The sequence below is a fragment of the Sus scrofa genome, chromosome 12, assembly GCF_000003025.6.
Source record: "Sus scrofa isolate TJ Tabasco breed Duroc chromosome 12, Sscrofa11.1, whole genome shotgun sequence".
Classification (NCBI taxonomy): domain Eukaryota; kingdom Metazoa; phylum Chordata; class Mammalia; order Artiodactyla; family Suidae; genus Sus; species Sus scrofa.
In genome coordinates this window covers 53361589-53387705 of record NC_010454.4, presented here as the reverse complement: position 1 = coordinate 53387705, position 26117 = coordinate 53361589, and the positions used below count along the sequence as shown (strand labels likewise).

General features: G+C 59.2%; 2 protein-coding genes across 6 annotated transcripts; both read left to right on the top strand.

Moving 5' to 3' along the window:
• VAMP2 (vesicle associated membrane protein 2) lies at positions 5463 to 9299 on the top strand. Its single transcript, XM_003358281.5, has 5 exons — positions 5463 to 5605; positions 6114 to 6234; positions 6693 to 6851; positions 6932 to 6983; positions 7595 to 9299. Coding segments are annotated over exons 1-5 (351 nt in total). The 5' UTR covers positions 5463 to 5603; the 3' UTR covers positions 7612 to 9299.
• PER1 (period circadian clock 1) lies at positions 10983 to 25843 on the top strand. Of its 5 annotated transcripts, none has more exons than XM_005657042.3 (24): positions 10983 to 11133; positions 11363 to 11499; positions 16664 to 17080; positions 17183 to 17281; positions 17368 to 17522; positions 17618 to 17739; positions 17838 to 18039; positions 18191 to 18242; positions 18375 to 18517; positions 18861 to 18939; positions 19023 to 19129; positions 19234 to 19387; positions 19474 to 19582; positions 19672 to 19803; positions 20006 to 20111; positions 20217 to 20388; positions 20493 to 20623; positions 20815 to 20991; positions 21495 to 21716; positions 22447 to 23057; positions 23457 to 23643; positions 23765 to 23954; positions 24255 to 24405; positions 24987 to 25838. In XM_005657042.3, exons 3-24 carry the CDS (start codon positions 16806 to 16808, stop codon positions 25242 to 25244), a joined length of 3834 nt encoding a protein of 1277 aa, XP_005657099.2. In that variant the 5' UTR covers positions 10983 to 11133; positions 11363 to 11499; positions 16664 to 16805; the 3' UTR covers positions 25245 to 25838. The 5 variants fall into 5 exon arrangements, with proteins under 5 accessions (XP_005657099.2, XP_005657098.2, XP_020923518.1 ...); XM_013990055.2 differs by having other exon boundaries at positions 11035 to 11133; positions 11363 to 11444; XM_005657041.3 differs by lacking the exon at positions 11363 to 11499 and having other exon boundaries at positions 11002 to 11133; positions 24987 to 25843.

Genomic DNA, 26117 nt, shown 5'->3' with positions numbered 1-26117 from the left:
TGCTGCGGGTGCGGCCCTAAAAAGAAAATAAAAATCACAAAGACCCATGCCCCTTGACCATGGATTTTCCCCTCTAAGAACTAGCCCTATATATTTGCCCACGATCGCATAGGCACTTATAGATTGTTCTTCGCAGGCTTTGCTTGTTTTGGCGAAAGACTGGAAACAGCAGTCTGTCAACAGGGGCTTGGTTAAATTTCATTACGGTGTAATACCGTGCAGCCAACCTCATACACCATTATGGAACAATCTCCAAGATTCTTTCTTGACTGACAAAAGCAAGTTACAGAACAGTTCATGCAGTTTCTTACATTTGTTTTAAAAACAAAACAAAACAAAGGAAAGCTATGTGCACAGAGGGGGGGCACGCTGTACTGGCAGAAACTGGTGGTTGAGGGCAGAGGCTGGGAGGGTGGGAGACTTTCTTCATGTGTTCTTTTGAACTTTTGGAATTAGAGGGATTTTTTAATTAAAAAGATTTTATCCTTTTTTTTTTTTTTTTTGAACTTGCGGTTGTTTATTTATTTATTTATTTTTGGCTGCGCCCGTAGCGTGCAAAAGCTTTGGAGCCAGGGATCTAACCTGCACACCACAGCAGTGACGATGCTGAGTCCTTAACCTGCTGAGCCCCCAGGGAACGGCAGAACTTTTGGAAGTTAAAATGTTTTTTTCTTTTTTTTTGGAAATTGAGGAATTTTGAAGCACATTCATTAAAAAAAACCAAAAACCAAAAAACTAGCTTTTTAAAAGAATTTGAGCTTGCAGCTGCTTATGATCCCTGTTTGGAAAGGAAGCTAAGTGAGAGGCCAGCAGAGCTGGAAACAGAACCAGATCCCTGATGACGTCAGGAGGGTGCCTGGATCCTGCCGTTTGCAGCTTCATTCCAGTCACGTGAGCCCTGAGTCTCGCTTCTGGTTTAGGTCTGTCTGAGCTGTGTTGGCGAGTGTCTTGAGCATTACATCCAAGATCATGGTGGGTGTTTTTTTTTTCCCCCCTTCCAGCTTTATTGAGGTATAATTAACAAACATGCTGTGTTTTAATGATCTCTTTTCTTGTGAATTATTGTGACTCCCGGCGCCAGCACAGTGCCTGGGATTGTAGAATGAAAGAGCCCTCATTTAGAACTTATCTATAAAACAGAAACAGACTCACAGACTTAGAGAACAGACTTGTGGTTGCGGGGCGGGGGGGGACGGAAGTGGGAGTTTGTGATTAGCAAATGTGGGGATTAGTATTACAGGTTGGATAAACAAGATCCTACTGTATAGCACAGGGATTTATACTCACTATCCTGTGATAGCCTATTCTATTCCTGATAGAAAAGAATATGAAAAAGAATTTATACCCGAATGGCTTTGCTGTTTGGCGGAAAGTAACATTGTAAATCAACTATACTTCAATAAAATCTTTTAAAAAAGAACCTTCATGGAGTTCCCGCTGGGGCTCAGCGGGTTAAGAACCCAACTAGTATCCATGAGGATGTGGGTTTGGCTCACTGGGTTAAGGATCCGATGGTGCCACAAGCTGCAGTGTAGACTGCAGACACAGCTCGGATCTGGCATTGCTGCGGCTGTGGCGTAGGATGGCAGCTGCAGCTCTGATTCCACTCCTGGCCTGGGAACCTCCACATGCCGCAGGAGCGGCCCTAAAAAGAAGAAAGAGAGTGGGGGGGGGAGGAAGGGAGGGAGGAAAGAAGGACGGAAGGCTAGCAAAGAAATCTGGAAGAAACAGATACTACAGAGAAAAAGGGAAAAAAAAAAAAACCTGTGATTGGAAAATTAAAAAAAAAAAAAAAAAGGAAGGGGAAATGCATATAGTCCGTTAGCATTTGTATTCTTTAAAAGAAAAAAAGCAGTATGTACGTTTATGTTTGTCTCTGCAGCAATCATTCCAGAGCATTTCTAAGACTGGAAACAGCAGATGTGTGGGGCAGCGGCCTTGGGTGGCTCAGAGCACGGGTTTGTTGTTCACCCTTTTATGCGTAGATATGTGTACATACACACACACACATATATATACGTATATATATATATTTTTTTGCTTTTTATCCAAGCCACACCTGTGACCTACCCCACAGCTCACAGCAACGCTGGGTCACCGACCCACTGAGTGAGGCCAGGGATGGAACCCTCATCCTCACGGATACTAGTCGGATTCGTTTCTGCTGTGCTCAACAGGAACTCCCTCTCTTACATTTTGTTTCCTATTACCTAGTTTAAAATATAACCATGAATTTAAAAAACATATAATCATTGTTTTCAGGAGTTCCTGTGGTGGCACAGCGGAAATTAATCCGACTGGGAACCATGAGGTTGCGGGTTCCATCCCTGGCTCACTCAGTGGGTTAAGGATCTGGCGTTGCTGTGGCTGTGGTGTAGGCCGGCAGCAACTGCTCCGATTAGACCCCTATCTTGGGAACCTCCATATGACTTGGGTGTTGCCCTAAAAAGACAAAAAAAAAAAAGGGAACTGGAGGCAGGTGGCATCCAAGTAGGGCACCTTGCGCTCAGCAGGTTCCTGGCAGTTTCCCTTCTCTCCAGGATCCCAGGGCTTGGCAGGCAGCCCCCAAGCCTTCCAGATTGGAGGGCAGAGCCAGAGGTCACGGGGTAGGGTAGATGACTACAAGGGTGGCGGGGTCAGCCCCTCGGGCCGCATTCCAGGCAGCATTCCCAGGGGGCCACTTCTCCTCATTAGAAGGCCTTTTCTTTACCTTGCTGTGTTGAGGGACACACAAGGTCTCTGAAATTAATTATTAGTTGGGTCAGTTTTGACCCATGTGGATGGAGCAGCTTCATGAGTCACCGTGGCAATGACCCAGCCCCCTTCCACCCCAACCTACAGTCAGTTGTTAGAAGAGGAAAAAACAATAAAGGAAAACTATTAAACTTCATGAAAGGTTTCCTCCATGTCATCTACAGCAGAATTCCTGGAGGTCCTCATTAGAAGTGAACTTGGACTTCCTCCCACATCTTTGGAAGGAGCCTTGACAGTGGCGCCCAGAGAACTGGCTGCCAACCCTTGACGAGGGCTTGAATCGGAGCTGCAGCTGCCGGCCGACACTGCAGCCATAGCAACATGGGATCCGAGCCACGTCTGGGCTCCACGTGGCGGCTCACGGCAATGCCAGATCCTTAACCCACCAAATGAAGCCAGGAATCAACCCAAGTCCTCATGGATGCTAGTCGGATTCGTTTCTGCTGCACCACGTCGGGAACTCTGCAGATGCATTCTCTTTCTTTAGTTCCGTTTACCTCTGTTTTGGGTCTCCACTCTATCTGCCTGCAGAAAACATTCTCTTAGTCATTTCCAGGTGAACTGGGTCTCCCCATCCCTCCTCTTCTCCTGCCTCCAGCACTCATCAAAATTTGGGGAGTTCCTTAGCACACCAGCAAAGGTGGGGTGGGTGGAGAGGGCTGCTCAATGAGAGTCCTGTCTTCAAGATAAATCCTCCTGAGACTCCGCCTCCATGGATCATACACAGCCTCACCCAGGGTGGGCACTGAACCCATGCCACAGCAGCGACCCAAGGATCCTTAACCCACTGTGCCACAAGAGAACTCCATGCTCCCATCTCGATTCTGCTGCTGCCGCCCCCAGACTCTGAGGGCAACAGCAATGTGCCAGCTTTCCAAGCCACACCCCATGGCCTTAGCTCCTCCAATTTATCCCAGGTTCTGTCCCTTGCACGTCCCCTGGACTTGACCATCCAGGAATGGGGATCACTCCTAACCCCCTGTCTAACATCTTGTTTGGTCCTCCACTGGTTGCCCCCTGCCAGCTTAGGGTGTTGGGACAGGGTGGCGGTGGGAAGTCCAGCCTCTTTGTATCTCCTTCCAACCTTAATCTGTCTTAGACACAGACACCACAGCTTTTGAACTTAAAAGCCTGGAATCTGGCATTTTTGTTCTCTAGCTAGAAAGCAGAGTAGTCTCAGGGCCAAAAAGCAAGAGCTAGCCCCCTGCAGCGTCATCTAGGACCCTCAGGGAAGCTGTTCTTTTCTTCCTTTTCACATTGACTGAGCCACCCAGACACTGTGTGTGTGTGTGTGTGTGTGTGTGTGTGTGTGTGAGTGCATGGGACCAGGGCAGTGGCAGCGCCCAGGAGGGGGAGAAGCTGAGAGCATCGCATCTTAGATCTGCTGAGTCCCCGCACCCCGCACACACTCCCTGTTCACTCACCTCCCCCACACAGCTGGGAAATGACACCTCTGGTGACAGAGCCTGGCCCAGGCTTCTGCTGGGAGGGGGTGGGGTGCTGCATGGGGGAGGTTGTCACACCCGGAGGCCCTGGGAGGCCTGGGTGGGGGAGGGAGGAAGCCAGCTCCTGTTTGTCTCAGAGACCAAGGCCACCAGCCCCCTCTGCCCACTTCCAGGGTTGCAGTGAGCACCCTCGCTCCAGGGCCACTAGCCACCCCCCCCCCAAGGTACCACCTTCTTTACTCTTTAGGCTGATCTGACCTACCCCACAGGACAGGCAGCTCACCTGTTCTCAGCCTGTCCTCTCTGAGGGGACCAGTCCTGCTGAGAATGAGCAGAGGGGGTGTGTGAACTGCTGGGTCTGTTTGGAGGATCTAAACAGAGACAAGTCAGGGATGGAAGGGGCCGGGGATAATCTCCTACCATGTCCCGGATCAAGCCATTTAACAAATACCCCTGTAGTGTCTAGTATGTAATCTATTTGGGGTCCAGAGACAGGCAAAGGGCTATCCAAGGTCACTCCCAGGAGGCAGGGACTGCCTTTGCCTCCTTACTGTCCTGCCCCCCCAGGGAAAAAACAAAACGTAAAAGCTAAAGTTCTGTCCTTTCGCCTGGGGTCAGAGGCTGAGCCCTCCCGCTGCAGGGTAGCTGATCCAACTCTGGGTCAGAGCCAGGTTTGGGCCAGTCTGCAGGCGCACCTGAAGCAGCGCCACGGGGCAGCCTCTTGCCTTCCTCCTAGGCCCCTAAGCTTGCCTCTTGTCGGTCAGGCCCAGGCTGCCAAGGACCCCTGGTCTGAACCCCAGCTGTGAGGAGAGAGTTCCTTGTCCCAGACCTCCTTTGAGATCTCCACCTGCGGGCAAGCTTTGGGGACCAGCTGCCACCACTCCACCTCAGCCGCGGGGTCTCGCCTGTCTGCATCGCCCCGGAACCTGCACGTGACCCTTCTGATTTCCCATCTCCCGCCCGTATCTGAAATGCCGAAGACCGGTCAACAGGCGTTGGGACCGTGGGGGCGGGCTGAGACCTGGGTCGGGGTGGGGTGCGGACGGGTCTCACGGAGGAGGTGTTTGGGGCCGAGGGGTGCCATCAGGGCCGGGCCATGGGTGTGGGTAGGCCGCGGCCCCCAGGCTCGGGCCGTGGAGGGAGAGGCCGGGGGCCCCGCCTCGCGGGCCCCGCCGCGGGCGGGCTGCGCTCCCCGCGCCCCGCCCCCACGCCCCGCCCCCGCGGCCCGGCTGCCGCCGAGTGGCCCGCGGCGCCCCGCCCCCGCCCGCAGTGCCCGGATGTGGGTGACGTGCGGCCGCCATCTTCCCGTCCCGGGCAGCCAGCGCCAGTCGGAGCCAGCGCGAGCCGCCGCCGCCGCCACCGCCACCCCTGCTGCTGCCAAGTCCTCCGCCCGCTGCCCCCGCCATGTGAGTCGGCCGCCTGCGCCCGCCCCGGCTGCCCGCGCCGGCCGCCGCCCCTGCGTCCGAGCCTGGGAAGGGCTCGGGGTCCAGCCCGCGCCCCCCGCGCGCCCGGAGGCCAGGCCGGCGCCCGTGACGGCGCGCGGGCAGCCGGAGAGCCCCGGGTCCCCGGCCGGCCGCGCGGGCGCTGGCGCCGGAGGGAGCAGACGCAGGGTCCGCCCGCCCCGCCCCTGTCATCGCTGCCGCCTTTCATTGCGGGTCCCCCCGACCGTGGCTGTGAGGTCGCCCTCATTTGACAGGCGGGGAAACTGAGGCCCGGAGGGGGGAGGGGGCCTCCCTCAAGGTCACGCGGCCGCTTGCCCGCGGGGCCGGGCGAAGGCCATGGCTCCCTTCGGGTGGCTCTCCTCCCGAGAAGGAGGAAGGGGGGCACGGATGGATGGACAGACGGATGGGCGGAGCCCTCGCTGCGGGGCCGAGGGCTCCAGGGCCTGGATCTTAATCCGTCGGTGCCCCTCAGGTCGGCAACCGCTGCGACCGCACCCCCCGCCGCCCCAGCTGGGGAGGGAGGCCCCCCCGCGCCCCCTCCAAACCTCACCAGTAACAGGAGACTGCAGCAGACCCAGGCCCAGGTGGATGAGGTGAGTTGTGGGGGGGGCAGAGGCAGTGGGAACGACCCTGAGGATGGCAAAGCGGTCTGGGGGTCCATCGTGGGTTGAGGGTGATGGCAGTTCACGTTTTCGCGTTCGGAGACAAAAACATACCAAGCCGCGTTCCTGACGTCGTGTAATTGGGAGGGCCGTGGGGTGTTAGCCTTGCTGGCCTGCGCCGTTTCACCCTGGGCGGGTGTGCTCTCGTGACCCGCAGGCTGCTTGAGGCTCGGTAAATAGAGGGTGCTGCTGTGATATGAGATGTCTGGCCACCAGCATGCCTCTGACGTGTGCTCCTTGCATGTCCCCAGGTGTGCTGGGCATGCTCCGCATATGTTGTTGCATGTCAGCCAGACAGCCCTAGGGTGCATGTCTCGTACGTGGGCTCCTGGCTGAGGAGAGCCCTTTGAGATGGGTCTCCCCCCCCCATCCCCGCGCCCTTCCCGCAGGTGGTGGACATTATGAGGGTGAACGTGGACAAGGTCCTGGAGCGGGACCAGAAGCTGTCGGAACTGGACGACCGCGCCGACGCACTCCAGGCGGGGGCCTCCCAGTTTGAAACAAGTGCAGCCAAGCTCAAGCGCAAATATTGGTGGAAAAACCTCAAGGTAAGGGTGGAGGCCGGAGGAGTGGTGGGTGGCCGGGAGTGTCCCCGCCTGTCTCCCTGACCGGCCCTTCTCGCCCCCAGATGATGATCATCTTGGGAGTGATTTGCGCCATCATCCTCATCATCATCATTGGTGAGTCGGGCGGGAGTGGCCGGGCCCCTTTGTTGGAGAGGTTTCCCCCCTGACGTCTGGGTTTTGAAGGTCATTAACCTCGTTTTTACTATTCAGCAAAGAGCACACAGAGCTGCCAATAGCAGTTCTGATTCATCTAGCACCCCAAACCTCAATGTTGTTGAGCTTGTACTTTGCCTGGTTCTGGGCAATTTCTGGTAAGATTTTTGGAAACCGGAAAGCCGGTGGAGATCTCCACTGCTCCCTTGAGGACCCTTTGGGTTTGTCCAGTATGGGAACCCTGGAATTGGGGTGTGGGGGAGCAGCGAAGACTCAGGGGCTTGAGAAATGGCTAGGAAGCCAACCACCCTATTGGTTGAGAGCTGTGGTCTCAGAGGCTCCGAGGATTCGGGGTCTGTGGCCCCAAAGCCATACCGTGACGTTGAGGAGACCTTGAAGCTGACCTGTGCAGCTTCCTTGCTTTACAGATGGAGGATCTGAGACCAGGAGGGGAAGGGACGGTCAGCCAGCTGGGAGGTGGGGAAGGTGGGAGCAGGGCCGGGCCTGACACGCTGCTTTCTCTCTTTCTCTTTCTTTCTCCCCTCTTCTTCCTTCTCTTTCCCTCTCTGCAGTTTACTTCAGCTCTTAAACCCCTGAGGAGCCTGCCCTGCCCAGAGAAGGGCCTCTCCCCCCCATCCCCAGCCGCTCCTCCACCTCTCAGCCATATCTTCCAGCCCCCTCCTCCCCCGGGATCCGCGTGTGTGTGTCGTGTGTGTGCCCCCTTGTAAATAGCCAGCTGTTATTTATACATATATAATATTATATATATTTGGTCTGTTTGTAGTTTTATTACTAGAAGATTTTTCCGGTTGTCCTTAACACCCCTTCCTGAGGTTCCCATCGCCTCCTTTTGCCCCTCCTCTCCTCTCCTTTCCCTCTCTTCCTCACCGGCCCCAACTCCCTTCATTTGCATCTGCTATGCAATAGTCCCTCTTCCTCCCCTCCTTCCCTTGGATTTAGCTGATCCTTCCTCCCGCCCTGGTCTTCCCCATACACCCCCTCACCCCACCCCACCCCCCGACAAAAAAAAAAAAAAGAAAAGCAGCTGTCCAGGACTCCCTAGGTGCATCTTCTTTGCATCATTGGGAGGCTCTGAGACTGGTCCCTTTTGGTCCTAAGAATCCCAAGGTCTTCTGGGAGCTTCCAGCATGTTAATTAGCATCATTTGCATACTGACATCCCTTTTGGTTTCCTTTTTTTCTCCATCAGGCTTCTGTTCATTCTTTCAACTTGTGTTTCTTTTTTACTGAGGAGTTAGTCCCTATTGGTCTGGTCCTTGTATCACACTTTTCATTTGCATGACATTACTTGCAGGTGGTAGGGAGCCTGGGCATTGGGGGTGTCAGGCTGTTCTGGCCCCCAGAATTGCCCTCTCCGAGCCCCTCCAGTCCAGTTTGCCTCCCCTTCCCCGATTTTCCAAACCTCTTGTCCCTCCTTCCCCTCCCCCCAGCTGGTGTGTACGTGTCTTGGAGTTCAGTGTGTTATGATGGACCAATAATTCTGCCACTTGGAGTCTCTCCCCACATTCCTGCTCCCCAGTTTTCAAGTGGGGTGCTCAATTGACATTCCCATGGGGTCTCCCTCCCTCCCATCTGCCTGACCCGCCTCCTCCTCCTCCCAGCAGGAGAGTTGGGGGTTGGCCACAATCTGATTTTTCTTGGGAGAGGTGGCTACCTGTGTGTGTGGGGTCATCACTGCCTTGGGGAGGAGTGGGGCAGGGCAAAGAATCCTCCCAATTCCTGCCTGAAATCTCTGGCCCCACCCCTGCTGGGGGTTTGACTGAAAGCCCTCCTCACCCATTTGGGGGGTGTTGCCCTATCAGCTCCTCTGATTGCCCCCCTGAATTCGGGGCAGGGGTTTTAGTCACTGCCAATGTGTGTGTGGGACTTGCCGGAAGGTGGTGATTCTTTCCCCTCTCCAGGGTGGTGGAGCCCAGAGAGAGCTGTCTCCTCCTTAGGTGAAATGATAAGGAAGGATGTAACGTCTTTTTTAATGGCACAATTTTGGGGGTCTGAGGGTGCAGTCCCTTAACCTGCCACTGGAAGGGACCGCCTAAACTCTTCCCCCCACACTCAAAGGTTTCTGTGTGGAGGGGGAGCAGGGAGATCAAAGCTGTGTTGTGAAAGGGTAGGGAAAGATGCTGGGGGTGGGGGTGCTGTGTTCTAGACCCCCTTATTATCCCAGTGTCCCCTGCCCCGCCTTCCCTCACCCCATGCCCCCAATTCTGTGGCGCATCCAGATTGTGAAAATGTACAATAAATGTGTAATGAGTAACCAGGTGGTGGTTTAAGATCTTTTCCTAACCAGTGGGAAGGGTGTTGGATCTGCAGGTAAAACAAGAAGGTTGAGAAGATACATCTGGAAGAGACTGAGCTTTGCCAAGGAACCTGACCTTGGGCAGGGCAAAGTGTGATCCCAAAAGTGGCCACAAGGGGGCACCAGGAATCGATAATGTGTTCATGAGCCCAGGGCCTCAGCCTGGTGAACCCTGCGGTCTGGGCTTCTCAGCTTTCCCCCCATTCCTTTTCTGAGGGCATTTTGCTGTTTCTTGGATCCCTTTCTACTCCTTGACTTAACTCTCAGGTGTTACGCAGTTGCTCCTGTGGTCATTTACTCCTAGACCTGAAATAGGTGGACAACTGGGAAACATCTCTTCCCCTTTGTGCCTAGAACAGTGCTAACATCCAGAAGGGTTAATAAATACTAATTGAACAAAACGGCTCAGGGAGACAGAGGTGAGTGTGGTGTGGAGTCGGCTGCAGGGCTTGCCACCCCTGCCCTGTGTGCAGTCAGACTGGTGACTCTGGACCCCCACACTGAACTCTTAATCTCCAGCAACAAATGCAGCCGATGTGGTACCCTTGCATCTCTGACCCCGGGCACTTCAACAGTAGGTGGGAGTGCTAGGTGAGCTCCGGAGGGCCCATTTTTCTGGGCGGCAACATGAGGGTTCCGCATAGGAAATCTCGATAATGTTTCCTAAACTTGTCGGCTCATGAGAACTACCAGGAATGCTTTTTAAAATAGATTTTCAGGCCCCTTCCCCGGAGATTGAGTCAGCAGTTGTAAGGGACCAAGTGATTCTTATAATTAGGTATACAGTCATTATCATAATGTTCACCATTTGTTGAGGGCTTACTATTTTCAGGACAGGTACTAAGAGCCTTTTTACCCTTCATCTACTGAGTTCTTTACAGGCTTAGGATTCCCGCAGGCTCTTGGACCCGCCTTCTTTATGTGGGAGATCTGGGTTCAAATCATGATCCCATTAGAGACTAGCTTGTTCTTCCGGACAGATTATGTAACCTCTCTGAATCTCAGTATCATTAGTGAGGCGGTGGGAAGTGAGCCGCCGCCTCTTCCGGCTTTATAAGAAGCGCGTGGCCTGGCCACAGAAAATAATCTGGGAGGTGGCTATCATCTTTTTGTCATCATCGTCACGCGGTACGGAGACCTGAAGACCGCTTCACCTAATGCTCACACCTTCCAGCTACTGGGAGTTTCAGGTCCAGAGTCCCAGCGCGGGGGCGCTCTTGTCACGCACGGGACGGCTCTCAAAGCGCCCCCCACAAAGTTACGGGCGCTCACATCTGCGCCTGCGCAGACTCGGCAGTCTAGGGTAAGAGTGTCGTCAAGGAAAATCCCCAGCTTCTAGGTAAACAACTTGCCGCGTGAGACCGCCTGCACGTGTCCTCTACAGCTCCGGAATGTCTCAGCCTATGAGAAAATTGGGAGGGCTGGACTGACGTTTGCGTCACCAATCTAGGCAGGCCGGGGGTGGAGTCACAGCCAATAAGAATTTCGGATGTGAGTGGGGGCGTGTCTTTCCTCAGACCTCCAATCAACGCGCTAGGGCGGCCCCTCCCGCACGTGGATCTGTCGCTTGGTAGGCAAACTGACCAATGAGAAGGTGACGGCGGCGGGCGGTGCCAATGGTAGCTGGGCGGAGGCGGGGGGGGCCCCGCACGCGGCGCGGGGCATGGGTCGGCGCCCTTAGGCCAATAAGCTTGAGGGGCGTGGCGTCCTGGTCGGCGGGCGAGGCTGAAGGAGCGAGTCCAAGTCTCCGAGATCCTAGTTGGGAAGAAACTGTACCGCGCGTGAGAGCCGAGCGGTGAGTGCTCCGGCGTGGTGGGGTGGGGAGCGGGGAGCGGCGGCGATTGGTATAGGTTTTTCCCGCGTGGCGTAAGGAGGAATGTTAATGCAGTACCGTGAAGGAGAATGTGTGGATATGTGATCGCCGCGGTGGGAGCTCTAGTGGTTGCAGGGAATAGGGGCCGCGAACTCAGTTCTAGAGAGAAGGGAGCAGGAATCACTGATTTAAGATCCCTCGCTATTCCAAGGTGCCTGGATCCCTGACTGCCGCGGGGAGGGGTTCGGAAGCGTTCGGCAGCCTGAGGGAGCTGAGACCTCTGCTCCCAGGAGGTACCGGACCCTTTAGAACCAGTGGGGGACGTTCCAGTGCGTGACTGTTGCTCGGGTAGGTGCCTTAAGCACTTGAAAGAGGCCAGGGCGGTGGAGGGAGAAGTTCTCGTCGTTGTTGCTTCTTCGGTTAAGGACGCCGTTTCTGTGAGGATGCAGGTTCTATCCCTTGGCCTCACTCAGTGGGTTAAGGATCATCAGCTGCAGCGTAGGTCGCAGATGCAGCTCGGATTCCTTGTTGCCCGTGGCTGTGCCGGTTGCTCCAGCTGCAGCTCCGATTGAACCTCTGGCCGGGGAACTCATGCCTCATTTGCGGCCAGCAGTAAAAAGGAAAAAAAAAAAAAAAGCAGGAGTTGTGAAGCTAGAGAGAGGCCCTGGTAGGGCAGGTGGGTGGGTACCAAGGGATTGACAAGGTGACTTGAAAAAGGGTGGTGTGATGATTTATGTGACCCTGAGCCAGTCACATCTTGGCTGTGGCTCTGGATGTCTCTCTCATGTGTAAAAAGAAGGGGTTGGGCCTCGGAGCCATCCTTGGGAGTGAGCGTGGGGTAGGAACTATTGGATCTCAAGAGGGAGGATGGATTTGTGCAGATTGGATGCACGTGTGTCTTCCTGAGTCCTTGGAGGGGAGGAGGCAGGAACTGGGTGCTCTGGTATCTGTCTGTACAAGTAACCAGGCCTGTGGTAAAGTGACCTGTGATGAGGTGGAGGAGTCAGGAAGTGGGGTTCCTAGCAGATCACTGGGGCTAGTGGCTGCCAGGGTGATCTCAAGGACTTTGTGAGAATATGAAAACTGGGACAATGCGATTTGAAGTGTGTAGAGAGTGCAGACTGACTGTTGGGGCGGGGGGGATGGCATCTGTGTTTCAGGCACCAAACTCAGAATGGGCTGGGTATTTGAGAGGCCCAGGTCCCCCAGAGGTGGTAACACCTCACAGGTTCTTGAAGGGTAAGAAGCCAGAACGACAAGCCATTAACAGAGTTCAGATTCGAATCCTGGGCCCCATTTGTTAAGAGTCAGAGAACATATTATGAAGCAACTTAGGCAAGTTTAGTAACTTCTGAGCCTTAGTCGGTCTTTGTGCAATGGGGATAATGATATCTATCTCACAGGCTTGTTCTGAAGATTAAATAAGTTAATGTATGTAAAGTACTCAGCAAAATGCCTGGGTCATATTTAAAAAAAATTTTTTTTAGCTAAAAAATATGGCTGTATGGTGACAGTAACAGGAATGGGTGAAAGATTTCTGTGAATGCTGTGGTTAGGGACTGACAATGCTCACATTCTTAAGCTTTTTTGCAACTTTTAGTGACTCCCTCCCTGTTCTCCTCTTCCTGGTTCTTCTGGGCTGGAGCACCAGCCCCAGTCCCTCATTCCTCTCTTTTATCCCTCCCCCAAGATCCAGGCCCCAGGCTGGGCCACTTGCTCTGTCCCAGTTCGATTTCCTCATCCTTGACCCATTCTCCTCCCTGTCCCTCCTCCCTCTCTCTGCTGCCATGGTAACAAGACATTCAGGCTTTGAAGGGGGCCTCAGGGAAGGAGCAAAGGTGCGTGTTCTCTTGCAGAACCTGGGCCTCCAACTTCCCCGCCCTGGCTCTTTGGGACCGGGCCAGCAGATGTGTACAGTCTGGGAGGGGGGAAAGCCAATGCCAGGAGCTGTAGGAACCAGCCGAGGGAGGGTGGATGCGAGTCTCCAGAAGAGAGCCTGGAGTGGGGGCGGGGGAAGCACCCCTTCCTCCTAATCCTCTCTCCAGGAATCCCTGGCTTTGGGACCGGACGGCTGTCGTTGGGTTGGGGGAGGCGCCCAGGCTGGGTGCATGTCCTGGGCTACCAGCCAAAAGAACATGATGTTCCCAAGTGCGCTGGCCGCCGCCCTCTTGGGCTGGCCGCCTCCCAAACCGCTGCCTCTCCGGCCTCCCTGCCCCACATTCCCCGGCTGCCTCGCCCCGCCCCATCCTCCGCTTTGACGTCACCGCCGTCTCCCGCCCCCTCTCTTCCATTGACGGCAGCAGGGCCTGGTTACTGTGGGGATCGGGAGGCAGGATCTCGGTTAGAGCCTTGAGAGCAAGTGGGAGCTGCTGGAGCCCTGGACCCTTTTGTCCACGCCAGAGAAAAATATGGAGGCGGAGGGCAAGGACTGCCTGTGTCGGGGGAGGTCACATCTAAAGCCCTGAGGAGTGCTGAGGACGAAGAAAAACCGTGTCTCCAGAAGAGGTGTCTGATAGGACCAGGGATTAGGCCACAGTATAGGAGTTGGGGGGACATTTTCAAGGAGAGAAGACTGAGAATCCAGGCTTCCGAATCCTTTATTTTGTGTTTTCTGGCTTTGTTTTTTTCTGGGTTATTCTTTAACCATCCTGTGTCCAGCTTTTACACAGAACCCTTGCCCTGGCTCCCCCCCACCCCCCACCCCCCCCACCCCCACCCCCCACCATTGTCAGGGAGAGCCTAGGCCACGTGACACGGAGGGGCGTGCACCTAGAGCCGATGACGTCAGCAGCAGCCTGGGGCCTCTTCCCTAGCCATCCGGGGAACCCTGAGAGGAACTACCCCTCAGTCCTGGATGGAGGGGGGTCTGTGTAATTGCAGCTCTTCCGCGGCCTAAGTTGGCCCAAATTAGGACTTTGAGTTGTGCTCCCTGCCTCTGAAAAGAAAATTATAATTTTCAGCTTCTCCGTTGCTGAAGCCCCTCCCCTAGGTACCGTTTCAACACTCACGCGATTTGTGATCGCCTCCCCAGTGTCAGGTTCTCTCCTGGGGGCTGGGGAATACAGTGAAGGAGACAGATGATGAGGTACTTGGCTTTCTCTTCTTTCACTACCCTTTTTGTACTCCTGTGGCCCTGGCTTCCTGGCCCCCGGTTTTGGGGCAGCCCTAACTGTGGGTGGCTGCATCCTCAGGAGAGAAGCACTCGTCATCGCGTAGGCTGCCAGGAGACCTTTTCTCTGATTGGCCAGGGAGGCACCTGCCATTGTTTCCCTTCGCAGCCCCCGTTAGTTCTGGCTGCCCCTTCTATTGTTTGCCTCTTCCCCCCCTCCTCCACCACCCCACTTATAAGTGGACCCTTGACGGCTCTCCTCGTAGCCGTCCACAGGATTTGAAGTGTCAGAGGAGGGGATTGGGTAAAATGGCTTGATTATGATGAGGATGGAGAGGGGAAGCTGGGAAAGGCCAAGCTGGGTTTCTGTCTGTCCCTCTCCTCCCAGGGACCAGACGTCTCATCCAGTTTGGCCCACCTCCTAAAGTCTGCATTCTTTTTACCCAACCCTGGCAAGACCAAGGTGTCCTGTTCCGCAAGGCTAGTCAGTTCGGGAAATAGCCCTGTCATAAACACCTACTGTGGTCCGGGCAGTTTACCTCCCTCCTCTCTTTTCCATTATCACTGTGAAAGGCGTCCTGCGCCCATTGGCTGGGCTGTGCTGTCTGGGGCCCGTCAGCCCAGCGCCAGCACCCAGATCCACGTGCGCCCGTGTGTGTGACACAGCCCTGACCTCAGTGGGGGCCAGTAGCCAATCAGGCGCCAGGACGAGATCCCCAACCAATCGGGGGCGGGGCCTGCGGTTCCGCCGGCAGGAAGCCAATGAGGGGCAGTGCCTGGCGTTATGCAACCCGCCTCCTGGCCCCGCCGGGTTTCCACTCGGCTGCGGGCTGCAACGGCGGCGGGCAGGCGGCAGGAGGGCGCTCGCGCGGCCAGGTAAGCATAGCATCTCCGCGGCCACCCCAGGATCTCTGTGGCCACCCCCGGGGCCGATCTCTGGCCTCGAGTGGGACTGCTCCCACTTTCAGCCTGATGGGCCACTTTCGGCCCGGGAACTCAGACTGCACACCAATAATCCGCTTTCCTTGCCATTGTCCACCTTCTGTCTGTCCCCAGGGACCGAGGTATTCCTTGCAACCCTGTACTAGGCATTCGCATTCCTCACCCGCCCACCTTACCGCGAGCTTTGCCCCGGCTCGCAGTTATCTCGGCCCCACACCCGACCCTCAGGAGGCATACCCCCCGCCGCCTTTGTCACTCGGGGGTCCTTGGTTTTGTCCCAGCAACCCTCCAGGCTTTCCGCGCGCCCCAAGCTCCCTCCTCCAATTCCTGGCCCCGCGCCGGCTGTGATGTCAGCCCGGTTCGAGCTGGAACATCCCGTTCCCTGTGCTAGTTCCTGCTGTTGGCCACAGCCTTCCTTTTTCTCCTGAAGCTCAGAAAATGCTTTGGGGTTGGGGGTGTGGTCGGACGGGGATTAAGGGAAGAACTATTTGCTGGCTGTGGTGCAGCCCTTGCTTAAAGCTGAGGGTGTCTACTTTGGATGGGGGTGTGTGTGTGGTGGTGGGGGATAGTGTTTAGAAAAGTAGGGGACCGAGGAGAGAGGATTCCTGGGTCCCTAACAATGGCAGGCGCCGGCTTCGGTCCTGGGGGTGGGGAGAAGGTACAGCGGCCAGAGAAGGAAAGGTTGTGCTGTTTTGATCAGAATGACTGGGATCCAGGCCAGCGCTAGGCTGGGGGGCTTTTGCGCGGAGGGCGGGCGGTGGTGGTGGTTTTGCCCTGGGGAGGAAGGCCAGCCTCTGAAACCCCACGGCTGCCGCTCTAACTATGGTCACCTGGCTCTCTGGGGGCTGGGGATGTATGAGAGGTGGGGGACCCCTGGTCGTGCCTGCCAGTGTGGGAGTGAATCGTTCCCCCAGCTTCCGCCGAGAAATGGGGGAGGGGTCGCCCCTCCCGCCCTCTCGTGGGCCCTACAGCAACCGCTGAGCTCAGTCGCTGACGTCGGTTTCCCTGGCGACCGCGGCGGCGGCGGAAGCGCGTGGTGGGGCCGCGCACGTCTCCGCGCATGTGCGGCGGGGGTGGCACCGCCCTCGGATAAAATTAGCCCGGAGGCCTAAATATAGGAGGCCCCCGGCTCACCCCCTGCTCTGGGGCATTGGTGTCCCAGGCAGAGTGGGGGCTTGGGGGGAAGTGTCCAGGCTTTGGCTTGCAGCCGTCGTTCTAGTTGACTGTTTAGGTGCTCCTTACTCAGGCCACGCAGGCAGCGTATGTGGGGGAGGAACCAAGAGAGGCCCCCTCCCGCTTGCAGAACCTCCTGCGGGGACGGGGGACAGAAATTGCCGAGGCTGCGCATTGGAAGCCTGGGTTCCAGGAGCGTGAAAGCCGGCAAGCGAGGGGCTCATTGAAGCGGGCAGGTGTTGTCAAGTTACAGCCCAGTTTTCTCTCGTTCCTTCTTGGTCTCTCCAGGTGCTGGCTGTGATCGAATTTCTCAATCCTCTGAGGCTTGAGCCTCCCACTTCACTCCCCTAGTCAGGCCTCCTGGCCCCCTTGTGCATCCGTGGTGGCCTCTCTGCCCTCCCTGTTCTCCTGCCCTCCCCATGGCCCAGACATGAGCGGTCCCCTAGAAGGGGCTGATGGGGGAGGGGACCCTAGGCCGGGAGAATCCTTCTGTCCTGGAGGGGCTCCATCCCCTGGGCCTCCACAGCATCGACCTTGTCCCGGCCCCAGCCTGGCTGATGACACGGATGCCAACAGCAATGGCTCCAGTGGCAATGAGTCCAATGGACCCGAGTCCCGGGGGGCATCACAGCGGAGCTCACATAGCTCCTCCTCGGGCAATGGCAAGGACTCGGCCCTGCTGGAGACCACTGAGAGCAGCAAGAGGTGTGTAGATTCTGGGAGTGTCTTGTGAGCAGGCTGGGTTGGGAGAAGGCCCGTGCTCCTGGCCCCTTTCCCCTCATCTCGGGCCTGTTGCTTCTCCCCTAGCACAAACTCTCAGAGCCCATCCCCACCCAGCAGTTCCATCGCTTACAGCCTCCTGAGTGCCAGCTCGGAGCAGGACAATCCATCTACCAGTGGCTGCAGGTTTGTGGGGTGAGGGCTGGGGGAGGGGGAGGGGGGCCACGCTCAGGACTAATGCCTCTACCCCCCCTCAATTGTGCGCCCTGCAGCAGTGAACAGTCAGCCCGGGCAAGGACCCAGAAAGAACTCATGACGGCGCTGCGGGAGCTCAAGCTTCGGCTGCCACCAGAGCGCAGGGGCAAGGGCCGCTCTGGGACCCTGGCCACTCTGCAGTACGCGCTGGCCTGTGTCAAGCAGGTGCAGGGTGAGTGGTGCTCTCTCCAGGGGCAGTGGTCAGGTCCTGGGCTTCCACTGTGAGGCAGTCACCTCACTAAATGCCCCGCTGCCCACATGTTGCAGCCAACCAGGAATACTACCAGCAGTGGAGCCTGGAGGAGGGCGAGCCTTGCGCCATGGACATGTCTACCTACACCCTGGAGGAGCTGGAGCACATCACGTCCGAGTACACGCTTCGCAACCAGGTCAGCGCAGCGCGGGCTCTGCGGCCCGAGGCACGTCCAGCCCCACCCGCACGGTGCCGCAGCCGTGCTCACTCGTGCTCACTCTCTTTCTTACCTAGGATACCTTCTCCGTGGCCGTCTCCTTCCTGACCGGCCGCATCGTCTACATTTCCGAGCAAGCAGGTGTCCTGCTGCGCTGCAAGCGGGATGTGTTCCGGGGTGCCCGCTTCTCAGAGCTCCTGGCTCCCCAGGACGTGGGCATCTTCTATGGCTCCACTGCCCCCTCTCGCCTGCCCACCTGGGGCACGGGGGCCTCGGCAGGTGAGGTCCCTACGTGCTTGGGGGGAGGGGGGAACAGTCCCCAGAAGCACCTGTCCCGAGGGGCCAGGGGACCCAGGCTTTGCCTTGCTGGGTCCTTCTCAGCCCGGGGCGGGTGGGGAGCTGTGCTCACTGCCCTCTTGGTCTATTCCAGGTTCAGTCCTGAGGGACTTCGCCCAGGAGAAGTCCGTCTTCTGCCGCATCAGGTAGGCGGGGGACAAGGGAGCAGACCCCTTTCCCTTCCCGGCCCCCCACCCCCCTCTTTTTTGCCGTGTGGGCTGTGACCTTGAGGTGGAGGGTGGGTAACAGACCTTAATGCCTTCTTCTCTCTCGCACAGGGGGGGTCCTGACCGAGACCCGGGGCCTCGGTACCAGCCATTCCGCCTCACCCCCTATGTGACCAAGATCCGGGTCTCGGATGGAGCCCCTGCACAGCCCTGCTGCCTGCTCATCGCAGAGCGTATCCACTCCGGTTATGAAGGTGGGCCCGGGGCCTGGCCTGGTTGGGGCAGGAGGAAGGGCGCCTCTTCTGGGCTGGGGGTGACGCGGGCCCTGAGCCTAGAGGATGCGGCCTCTCGGGATTTTGGAAGAGAGAAGGCACTGAGGACAAGGGTTTGAACCCCCGTGTAGAGGGCGAATTCGTAGGTGGGCGCTCCGAGCCGGGAGAGGGCAGAGCGGAGCCCCGCGCTCCTGTTTCCTCACCGACTCGGGGTGCACAGGGGCTCCAGGCCACATTATAGGCCAGGGGGCCCGAGGCAGCGTGGGTCCCTGAGGTGCTGGATTGTTGTGGGCGGAACCCAACGGCCCCCCTTTCTGTGCTTCAGCGCCCCGGATTCCCCCCGACAAGAGGGTCTTCACCACACGGCACACGCCCAGCTGCCTCTTCCAGGACGTGGATGAGAGGTGAGGCCCGGGCCGGGCGGAGAAGGTTGTGGCTTTGGCCAGGGCAGTGGCTTTGGTCACTCTGATGCCTCCTCTCACTTCAGGGCCGCCCCCCTGCTGGGCTACCTCCCCCAGGACCTCCTGGGAGCCCCAGTGCTCCTTTTCCTGCACCCTGAGGACCGACCCCTCATGCTGGCCATCCACAAGAAGAGTGAGTCGCTCTCATCCTGCTCCTCCTCGCGGCCGGCTCCAGGGCTGCCCTGTGGTCGGGGGGTGCCCAGCCCTCGGCCTCACTCCGCTCTCCGCCCCCCGCAGTCCTGCAGCTGGCTGGCCAGCCCTTTGACCACTCCCCTATCCGCTTCTGCGCCCGGAACGGGGAGTACGTCACCATGGACACCAGCTGGGCTGGCTTCGTGCACCCCTGGAGCCGCAAGGTGGCCTTTGTGTTGGGCCGCCACAAAGTACGCACGTAAGTGGGTCGTGCCCCAGAGCTGGCACTGGAGGGTGGGACAGTGGGAGGGGGCAGGGCTCAACTCACCCTTCCCCACCCCGCAGGGCGCCCCTGAACGAGGACGTGTTCACTCCTCCGGCCCCCAGCCCCACTCTGGCCCTGGACGCCGATATCCAGGAGCTCTCAGAGCAGATCCAACGGCTGCTCTTACAGGTGAGGGTGGCGAGGAGGGGCTGGGGAGGAGGAGGAGGGGGCTGGGGTGCAGGCCCCGGACGTCTAACCTGTGGCTCTTCCTGTCTCAGCCTGTACACAGCCCCAGCCCCACGGGGCTCTGTGGAGTCGGCCCTGCCACTTCCCCGGGTCCTCTCCTCAGCCCTGGCTCCTCCAGCGACAGCAACGGGGGGGATGCTGAGGGACCTGGGCCTCCTGCCCCGGTGAGTGTCCCTCGCCCACGTCACTGCTGTAGTCTCCTGTCTCCTTGTCCCCAGAGTCAGCACTGCCCGCCCCTGAGGAGCCCGGCCTCATCCGCCTCCTTTTCTTTCTTGCGCTGCCTCTCGTGACCTCCACGCCTGCCCCGGGGCCCCCTGAGCTGGCCAGGTCCCCCAGTGCTGCCCACCGCCTTGTTGTGATCCACAGGTGACCTTCCAGCAGATCTGTAAGGACGTGCACCTGGTGAAGCACCAGGGGCAGCAGCTCTTCATTGAGTCCCGGGCACGGCCCTGCCCCCGGCCTCGTCTCCCAGGTGAGCTGCTGCTGTCTGTCTGACTGTCCGTCCGGGTGAGGCGGGAGGGCCGCCGGGTCCCTGACCTTCATGCCAACCAGAAGAGTTTTTCTCTTTTGGGCGCAGCTACGGGCACATTCAAGGCCAAGACTCTTCCCTGCCAGTCCCCAGACCTAGAGGTGGAGGCGGCCCCTGCTCCAAGCCAGGTTCCTCCAGCCTTGGCCCCTGAGGAGGCTGAGAGGAAAGACGCCTCCAGTTGCTCCTACCAGCAGATCAACTGCCTGGACAGCATCCTCAGGTAGGGCCCTCCGCCCTCCAGGCAGGCACCTTCTCCCACCCGGGTCCTGGCCCCGCCCCCACCCCGCCCAGGCCCCGCCCTCACATCCCCTGGTGCTTCCCCAGGTACCTGGAGAGCTGCAACCTGCCCAGCACCACCAAGCGCAAATGCGCCTCCTCCTCCTCCTGCACCGCCTCTTCGGCCTCCGACGACGACAAGCAGAGGCCAGGCCCCGTGTCTATGGGAGCTAAGAAAGGTGACGACCGGGGCAGGCCCTGCTCCCATCAACCCCGTCCCTGCACTCTGGTCCTGCGTCTACACTGCTGTCTTTGCCCCACACCTTCCTCCAGCCTCCAGGCTCCTCTCCCCTCAGTCCTCCCCCTTCCCTGGTCTCCTCTCCCAGGCTCCCTGGGGCCGCGGTGGTAACTGGCCCGTCTCTCTGCACAGATCCGTCGGCAGTGCTGTCTGGGGAGGGGGCCAGCCCTCAGAAGGAGCCGGTGGTGGGAGGCAGCCTGAGCCCGCTCGCCCTGGCCAATAAGGCGGAGAGCGTGGTGTCCGTCACCAGTCAGTGTAGCTTCAGCTCCACCATCGTCCATGTGGGAGACAAGAAGCCCCCGGAGTCGGGTATGGGCAGTCGGGTATGGGCGAGGCTGAGGGCCAGGGCCCGGCGTCAGGTCCCCAGCCAGAGCCCCCTTCCGCCCTCTGGCCCCCCTCGTGGCGAGGAGGCGGCCTCCGTCTCAGATCGGGGTGCTGCTTCTTGCTTTTCCCCTGCTCGCCGGCCGATGCCGCTTTGTCCCCCATCCTGCTTTCTGTGTCCTTTACTGTCACCGAGTCGGGGGTGCTACCCACATGGGCCTAAAGACACGGCTTGCTGGAAACCTCGAAAGGGCGTGGGGGCACTGACCCAGAAGATGAGTGCGGGGAGGGCTGCCCTTCAAGGGGGGGGGCCCTCCTAGGCTTGTGCCGCTGGACGGGACTGAGGACCTTCCTTCCCTGGGACGGCTTTGCACGGGGAGGAGGCCCCAGAGCCAGTCCTCGGCGGGGAGGCGGCCGGGCTTGGCCGTGGGGCTCCGTGGGGGCCGTGTGACCCCAGGGGTGGTTCTGACCTTTCGCCTTCTCTTCCTCAGACATCGTCATGATGGAGGACCTGCCTGGCCCGCCGCCCGGCCCGGCCCCCAGCCCCACGGTCGCCCCTGACCCAGCCCCAGACGCTTACCGCCCGGTGGGCCTGACCAAGGCCGTGCTGTCCCTGCACACGCAGAAGGAGGAGCAGGCCTTCCTCAGCCGCTTCCGAGACCTTGGCAGGCTGCGTGGACTCGACGGCTCCTCCACGCCCCCCTCAGCCCCTGGTGAGGGACGCCCCTGAGCCTGCCCCTGCCTGGTCGAGGACCAGACTGGCGGAGGAGGCGATCTCGGGGGAGAGGCTTCTGCTTCGGGGACGGCCTAGGGACAGGCCCCTTGCTGGCCTCTCCCCGCTTGGCCAGGGGTCCGGCTGGAGCCAGAGGAGGGCAGCCTGGGGAGCGGCCCTGAGAGCCAGGCAGAGGCGCTCTGCTCCACGTGAGCCACTGTGGGGGCCAGAAGCAGCGGGTCGGGACTTGGTCGAGGCTGCTTCAGAGCCCGGTGTAGCCTGGCAAGGACAGCAGAGCGACGTCAGGTGGGGTCCAGGCATCAGGCAGCTGGTGGATGGACTCGGGACTCAGGACTGGGCTTGCCCACCCGTCTCCGCTCCATGGTGAGCGTGGCAGAGCAGGGCCTGGCTGGCACTGCCTGCTGGAGTTTGGCGGAGGGACCTTGGCGGCCCCAGCTGCTGCCCGCTGTCTGCCAGAGCCTCTGTTTCCAGCATACGCCCAGCACGACCCCTCCCGTGACCTTTCCTCTCTCCAGCGCCCTGGCCCTGCTCTCTGCCATTGTCCTTTGAAGGCTCCCCTGCCTCCCCAGAGTCTCCCCTGTTATGCGTAGGCCAGGGAGCCAGGCGTGCTGGCAGCCTTCGGCTGCCCTCTCCCTGGTCAGAGTGACAGGGCCGGGCAGGGGCACTGAGCCCTGCTTTAGGGCTGCGCTCACCCTCGTCTCTTCCCGCAGGCTGCCCCCATGGCCCTGCACCCCCCAGCCGCCGACACCACTGCCGATCCAAAGCCAAGCGCTCACGCCACCACCAGACCCCTCGGGCCGAAGCCCCCTGCTGTGTCTCCCACCCCTCACCTGTGCCATCCTCTGCCCCCTGGCCCCCCCCACCAGCCGCTACTCCCTTCCCAGCTGTGGTCCAGCCCTTCCCCCTCCCCATGTTCTCCCCCAGAGGCGGCCCCCAGCCTCTCCCCGCCGCCCCCACAGCCGTGCCTCCTGCACCTTTTTCTGCCCCCCTGGTGACCCCCATGGTGGCTTTGGTGCTCCCTAACTATTTGTTCCCTAACCCATCTTCCTATCCCTACGGGGTGGCCCAGGCCCCCGCCGAGGGGCCTCCTACTCCTGCTTCCCACTCCCCGGCCCCGTCTCTGCCCCCGCTGCCCCCCAGCCCTCCACACCGCCCAGACTCTCCGCTCTTCAACTCAAGATGCAGCTCTCCGCTGCAGCTGAACCTGTTGCAGCTGGAGGAGCCCCCTCGTGTGGAGGCGGGGGCTGGAGCAGGGGGCCCTGGAAGCAGTGCTGGGCCCCCCGCTCCCAGCCAGGAGGCTGCTGAGCCAGAGGCCAGACTGGTGAGCACTGCGCCCCCCCCCCCAGCCCCGCACGCCCTCTTACCCCCCTCGCTCTGCCCCTCATGTGCCTTCCTGCCTGCATCGCCAGGGACTGGAGTCCCGGGGATGGAGACCCCAGCTGAGTTTCTGAGGCAGGAACCAGCCTCATCGGTGAAGTGGGCACAGTCCTGTCTGGTGAGGACGTGCCAGTACCTTCTGAGAGCGCATCTGCCACTTGGAAAAGCTCCAGCGTCACGTCCCTCCTGTCCGCCAGCTCTCTCCTCACTCAGCCTGACCCCGCTGCCATGGCGTGGGCAGAGACCTCTTGGGTCGGGGGTGCCCCCAAGCAGTGGCAGCAGCTGAAGGAGGTCTCGGTGTTGATCCCTTAACCCCTCTGTGTCCCCTCCCCTGACCCCGCAGGTGGAGGTAACTGAGTCCTCCAACCAGGATGCGCTCTCGGGCTCCAGTGACCTGCTGGAGCTGCTGCTGCAAGAGGACTCGCGCTCTGGCACAGGCTCTGCGGCCTCGGGCTCCTTGGGCTCTGCCTTGGGCTCGGGGTCTGGTTCAGGCTCCCACGAGGGGGGCAGCACCTCAGCCAGCATCACACGTGAGTGCCCCCCGCACTTCCCAGGGTAGGACAGCCTCGGGGCGGTGGCGGCCTGGGCCTGTGGGCTGGACCTGAGACCCGGAGGGAGGCCTGACTGCCGGCCGCCTCTCCTGCTCTGCAGGCAGCAGTCAGAGCAGCCACACGAGCAAGTACTTCGGCAGCATCGATTCTTCCGAGGCGGAGGCGGGGGCTGCCCAGGCCAGGGCTGAGCCCGGGGACCAGGTCATCAAGTACGTGCTCCAGGACCCCATCTGGCTGCTCATGGCCAACGCTGACCAGCGCGTCATGATGACCTACCAGGTGCCCTCCAGGTGAGGAGCCCGGGAGACCCCCGCCCCGCGGCGGGGAGGCTGGCCCACCCTCCCTCGTCAGCGAACCTGGGGCTTTGTTCCTGGCCTTCCTGTTCTGTCCCCTTTCCCTGGGAACCCCGTCATCAGGCCCTCCCCAGCTGAGGGCAGCTTTCCTGCTCTGGGAAGGCCTGAGCTGCCGGCGCCGGCGGTGCTCCGGGCAGGAGCGTGAGGCGGTGCATGGGGACTTGCAGTAGCGGAAAGACGCCAGCCGCGAGGGCTGCAGCTCCCATTCTCTGCCTTCTGAACCCCTTACCGGAGCAGGGACATGGCCTCTGTGCTGAAGCAGGACCGGGAGCGGCTCCGGGCCATGCAGAAGCAGCAGCCTCGGTTCTCGGAGGACCAGCGGAGGGAGCTGGGGGCCGTGCACTCCTGGGTCCGGAAGGGTCAGCTGCCTCGGGCTCTTGACGTGATGGTGAGAGGCGAAGTCTGGGCCAGGAGGGAGAAGAGAGAATTGAGCCTGACTCCCCCCCCCAATATCTAAGAACACTACTTTGTTTTTTAATTTTTTAATTATTTTTTTCTTTTCAGGGCCACATGTGCGGCATGTGGAAGTTCCCAGGCAGGCTAAGGGTTGATTCGGAGCTGCAGCTACTGGCCTAGGCCATATCCATGGCAACACCAGATCCCAGCCACATCTGTCACCTACGGCACAAAACTGAGCTCCAGTTGAAAGGACAGAGGCTGAGGGCTGATCCCTTCATTGTTCCTGAGGTTCAATCTGAAGGATAGTAATTCCACTGAGTTTGCTGCTGGGTTTTTGTAGGTCTTTTCTGGCCGTTCCTGTGCCGACATACATTCTGATTGTCCCCTAGTGGGGTCTGGACCCAGAGTACAATGCGTTTTCCAATCCTTCCCAGCCCATGTGCATTCATGTGGACGAGTGTTTTTTGGAGAAGGTTTTGGCAAGTCCCCATGGGCTGGGGAGCAAGGGGAGCTGCAGCGGCAGGTCAGCAGTGAGCACCCTGCCTGACTCAGTACCTTTCTTCCTCCAAGGCCTGTGTGGACTGCGGCAGTAGCACCCAAGACCCCGGCCACCCTGATGACCCGCTCTTCTCGGAAATGGATGGACTGGGGCTGGAGCCCATGGAGGAGGGTGGCGGCGAGGGGGGTGAGGGTGAGGGTGGCAATGAGGCCCGCGCCCAAGCTGGAGCCGGAGCCTCAAGCTCTCAGGACCTGGCTATGGAAGAGGAGGAACAGGGTGGGAGCTCGTCCAGTCCAGCCTTACCTGCCACAGAAGATGGCACCAACTAGACTGCATTCGGGAGCCACCCCCGGGCGTGTGTGAGAAGCTTCTCTCCCGTGTCGCAACTCTCCGCACTCAGACGTGGCTGGACCAACTGCTAGAAAAGTGCCCCAGCTTCTCCTGCTGTAGGGGGCAGGACCCCCGTCGCCGGCCCAGCATCCAGGGGCTGCCTCTGGCCTCCTAGGAGACAAAAGGATGGAATTCTTCAGCCCAGCTCAGCCTAGAGAAGCCTCCCTCCCCTCCCTAGTGAGGAGCCCAGCCTTCCCCTGGACACGGTTGCGGACAAGCTGAAGTGGTCTCTCCAAGTCCCAGCTGAGCCGGAATCCCTGGCCCCGAGGGTTGGGGCTGCACTTATTTATTGGGGAGATGGCCCTCTCTCCCACCTCCTCCCCAAGTGTGAGGGCGGGGGCTGGAGGCCCAAGCAGGACCCAGCGGTCCAAACCCCTAGCTGCTCCAGGGTGGGGGAGGTTGGTGGACCATGGAGTCCCTGGTGCTGCCCCTCAGGTGGGACCCAGACGTTCTCAGCTGTACCCTCTACCAGTGGCATTTGTGTTTTTGATATTGTGTCTGTTATTATTTTTTAATACAAAAAGAAAAAAAAATACTAGGACTTTGTGGAATGAAGTTTGGGGGTTGGATGAGCTCAGGGAGCTCTTTGTGGGGAGGTGTGGCCCGCCTTCCAGAAGGTTGTGAGCCGTTCCTACCCCTAAGAACCCCATCCTCCTCTTCGCACCCTTTCCAGCTGAGGAGGCAGGTGAGCTTAGGTGGCTAAGGGACAGGGAGCCAGCGCCCGTGCACAGTTGAGTTGGCCTCCTAAAGGCGTGGGAGAAGGGAAGCTGCTCTGAGCCTGGGGAGGGGAGCAGGACTCTGGAAGGGGAGAC

Excerpts from the sequence above, each read along its gene's own strand:
- VAMP2 (XM_003358281.5), top strand. Across the intron at positions 6,235-6,692 it reads CCCAGGCCCAGGTGGATGAG|GTGGTGGACATTATGAGGGT; the intron begins GTGAGTTGTGGG and ends CCCTTCCCGCAG. Across the intron at positions 6,852-6,931 it reads ATTGGTGGAAAAACCTCAAG|ATGATGATCATCTTGGGAGT; the intron begins GTAAGGGTGGAG and ends TCTCGCCCCCAG.
- PER1 (XM_005657041.3), top strand. The coding sequence starts at position 16,806 with ATGAGCGGTCCCCTAGAAGGGGCTGATGGGGGAGGGGACCCTAGGCCG. Across the intron at positions 17,081-17,182 it reads ACCACTGAGAGCAGCAAGAG|CACAAACTCTCAGAGCCCAT; the intron begins GTGTGTAGATTC and ends CTTCTCCCCTAG. Across the intron at positions 20,389-20,492 it reads TGCCTGGACAGCATCCTCAG|GTACCTGGAGAGCTGCAACC; the intron begins GTAGGGCCCTCC and ends GTGCTTCCCCAG.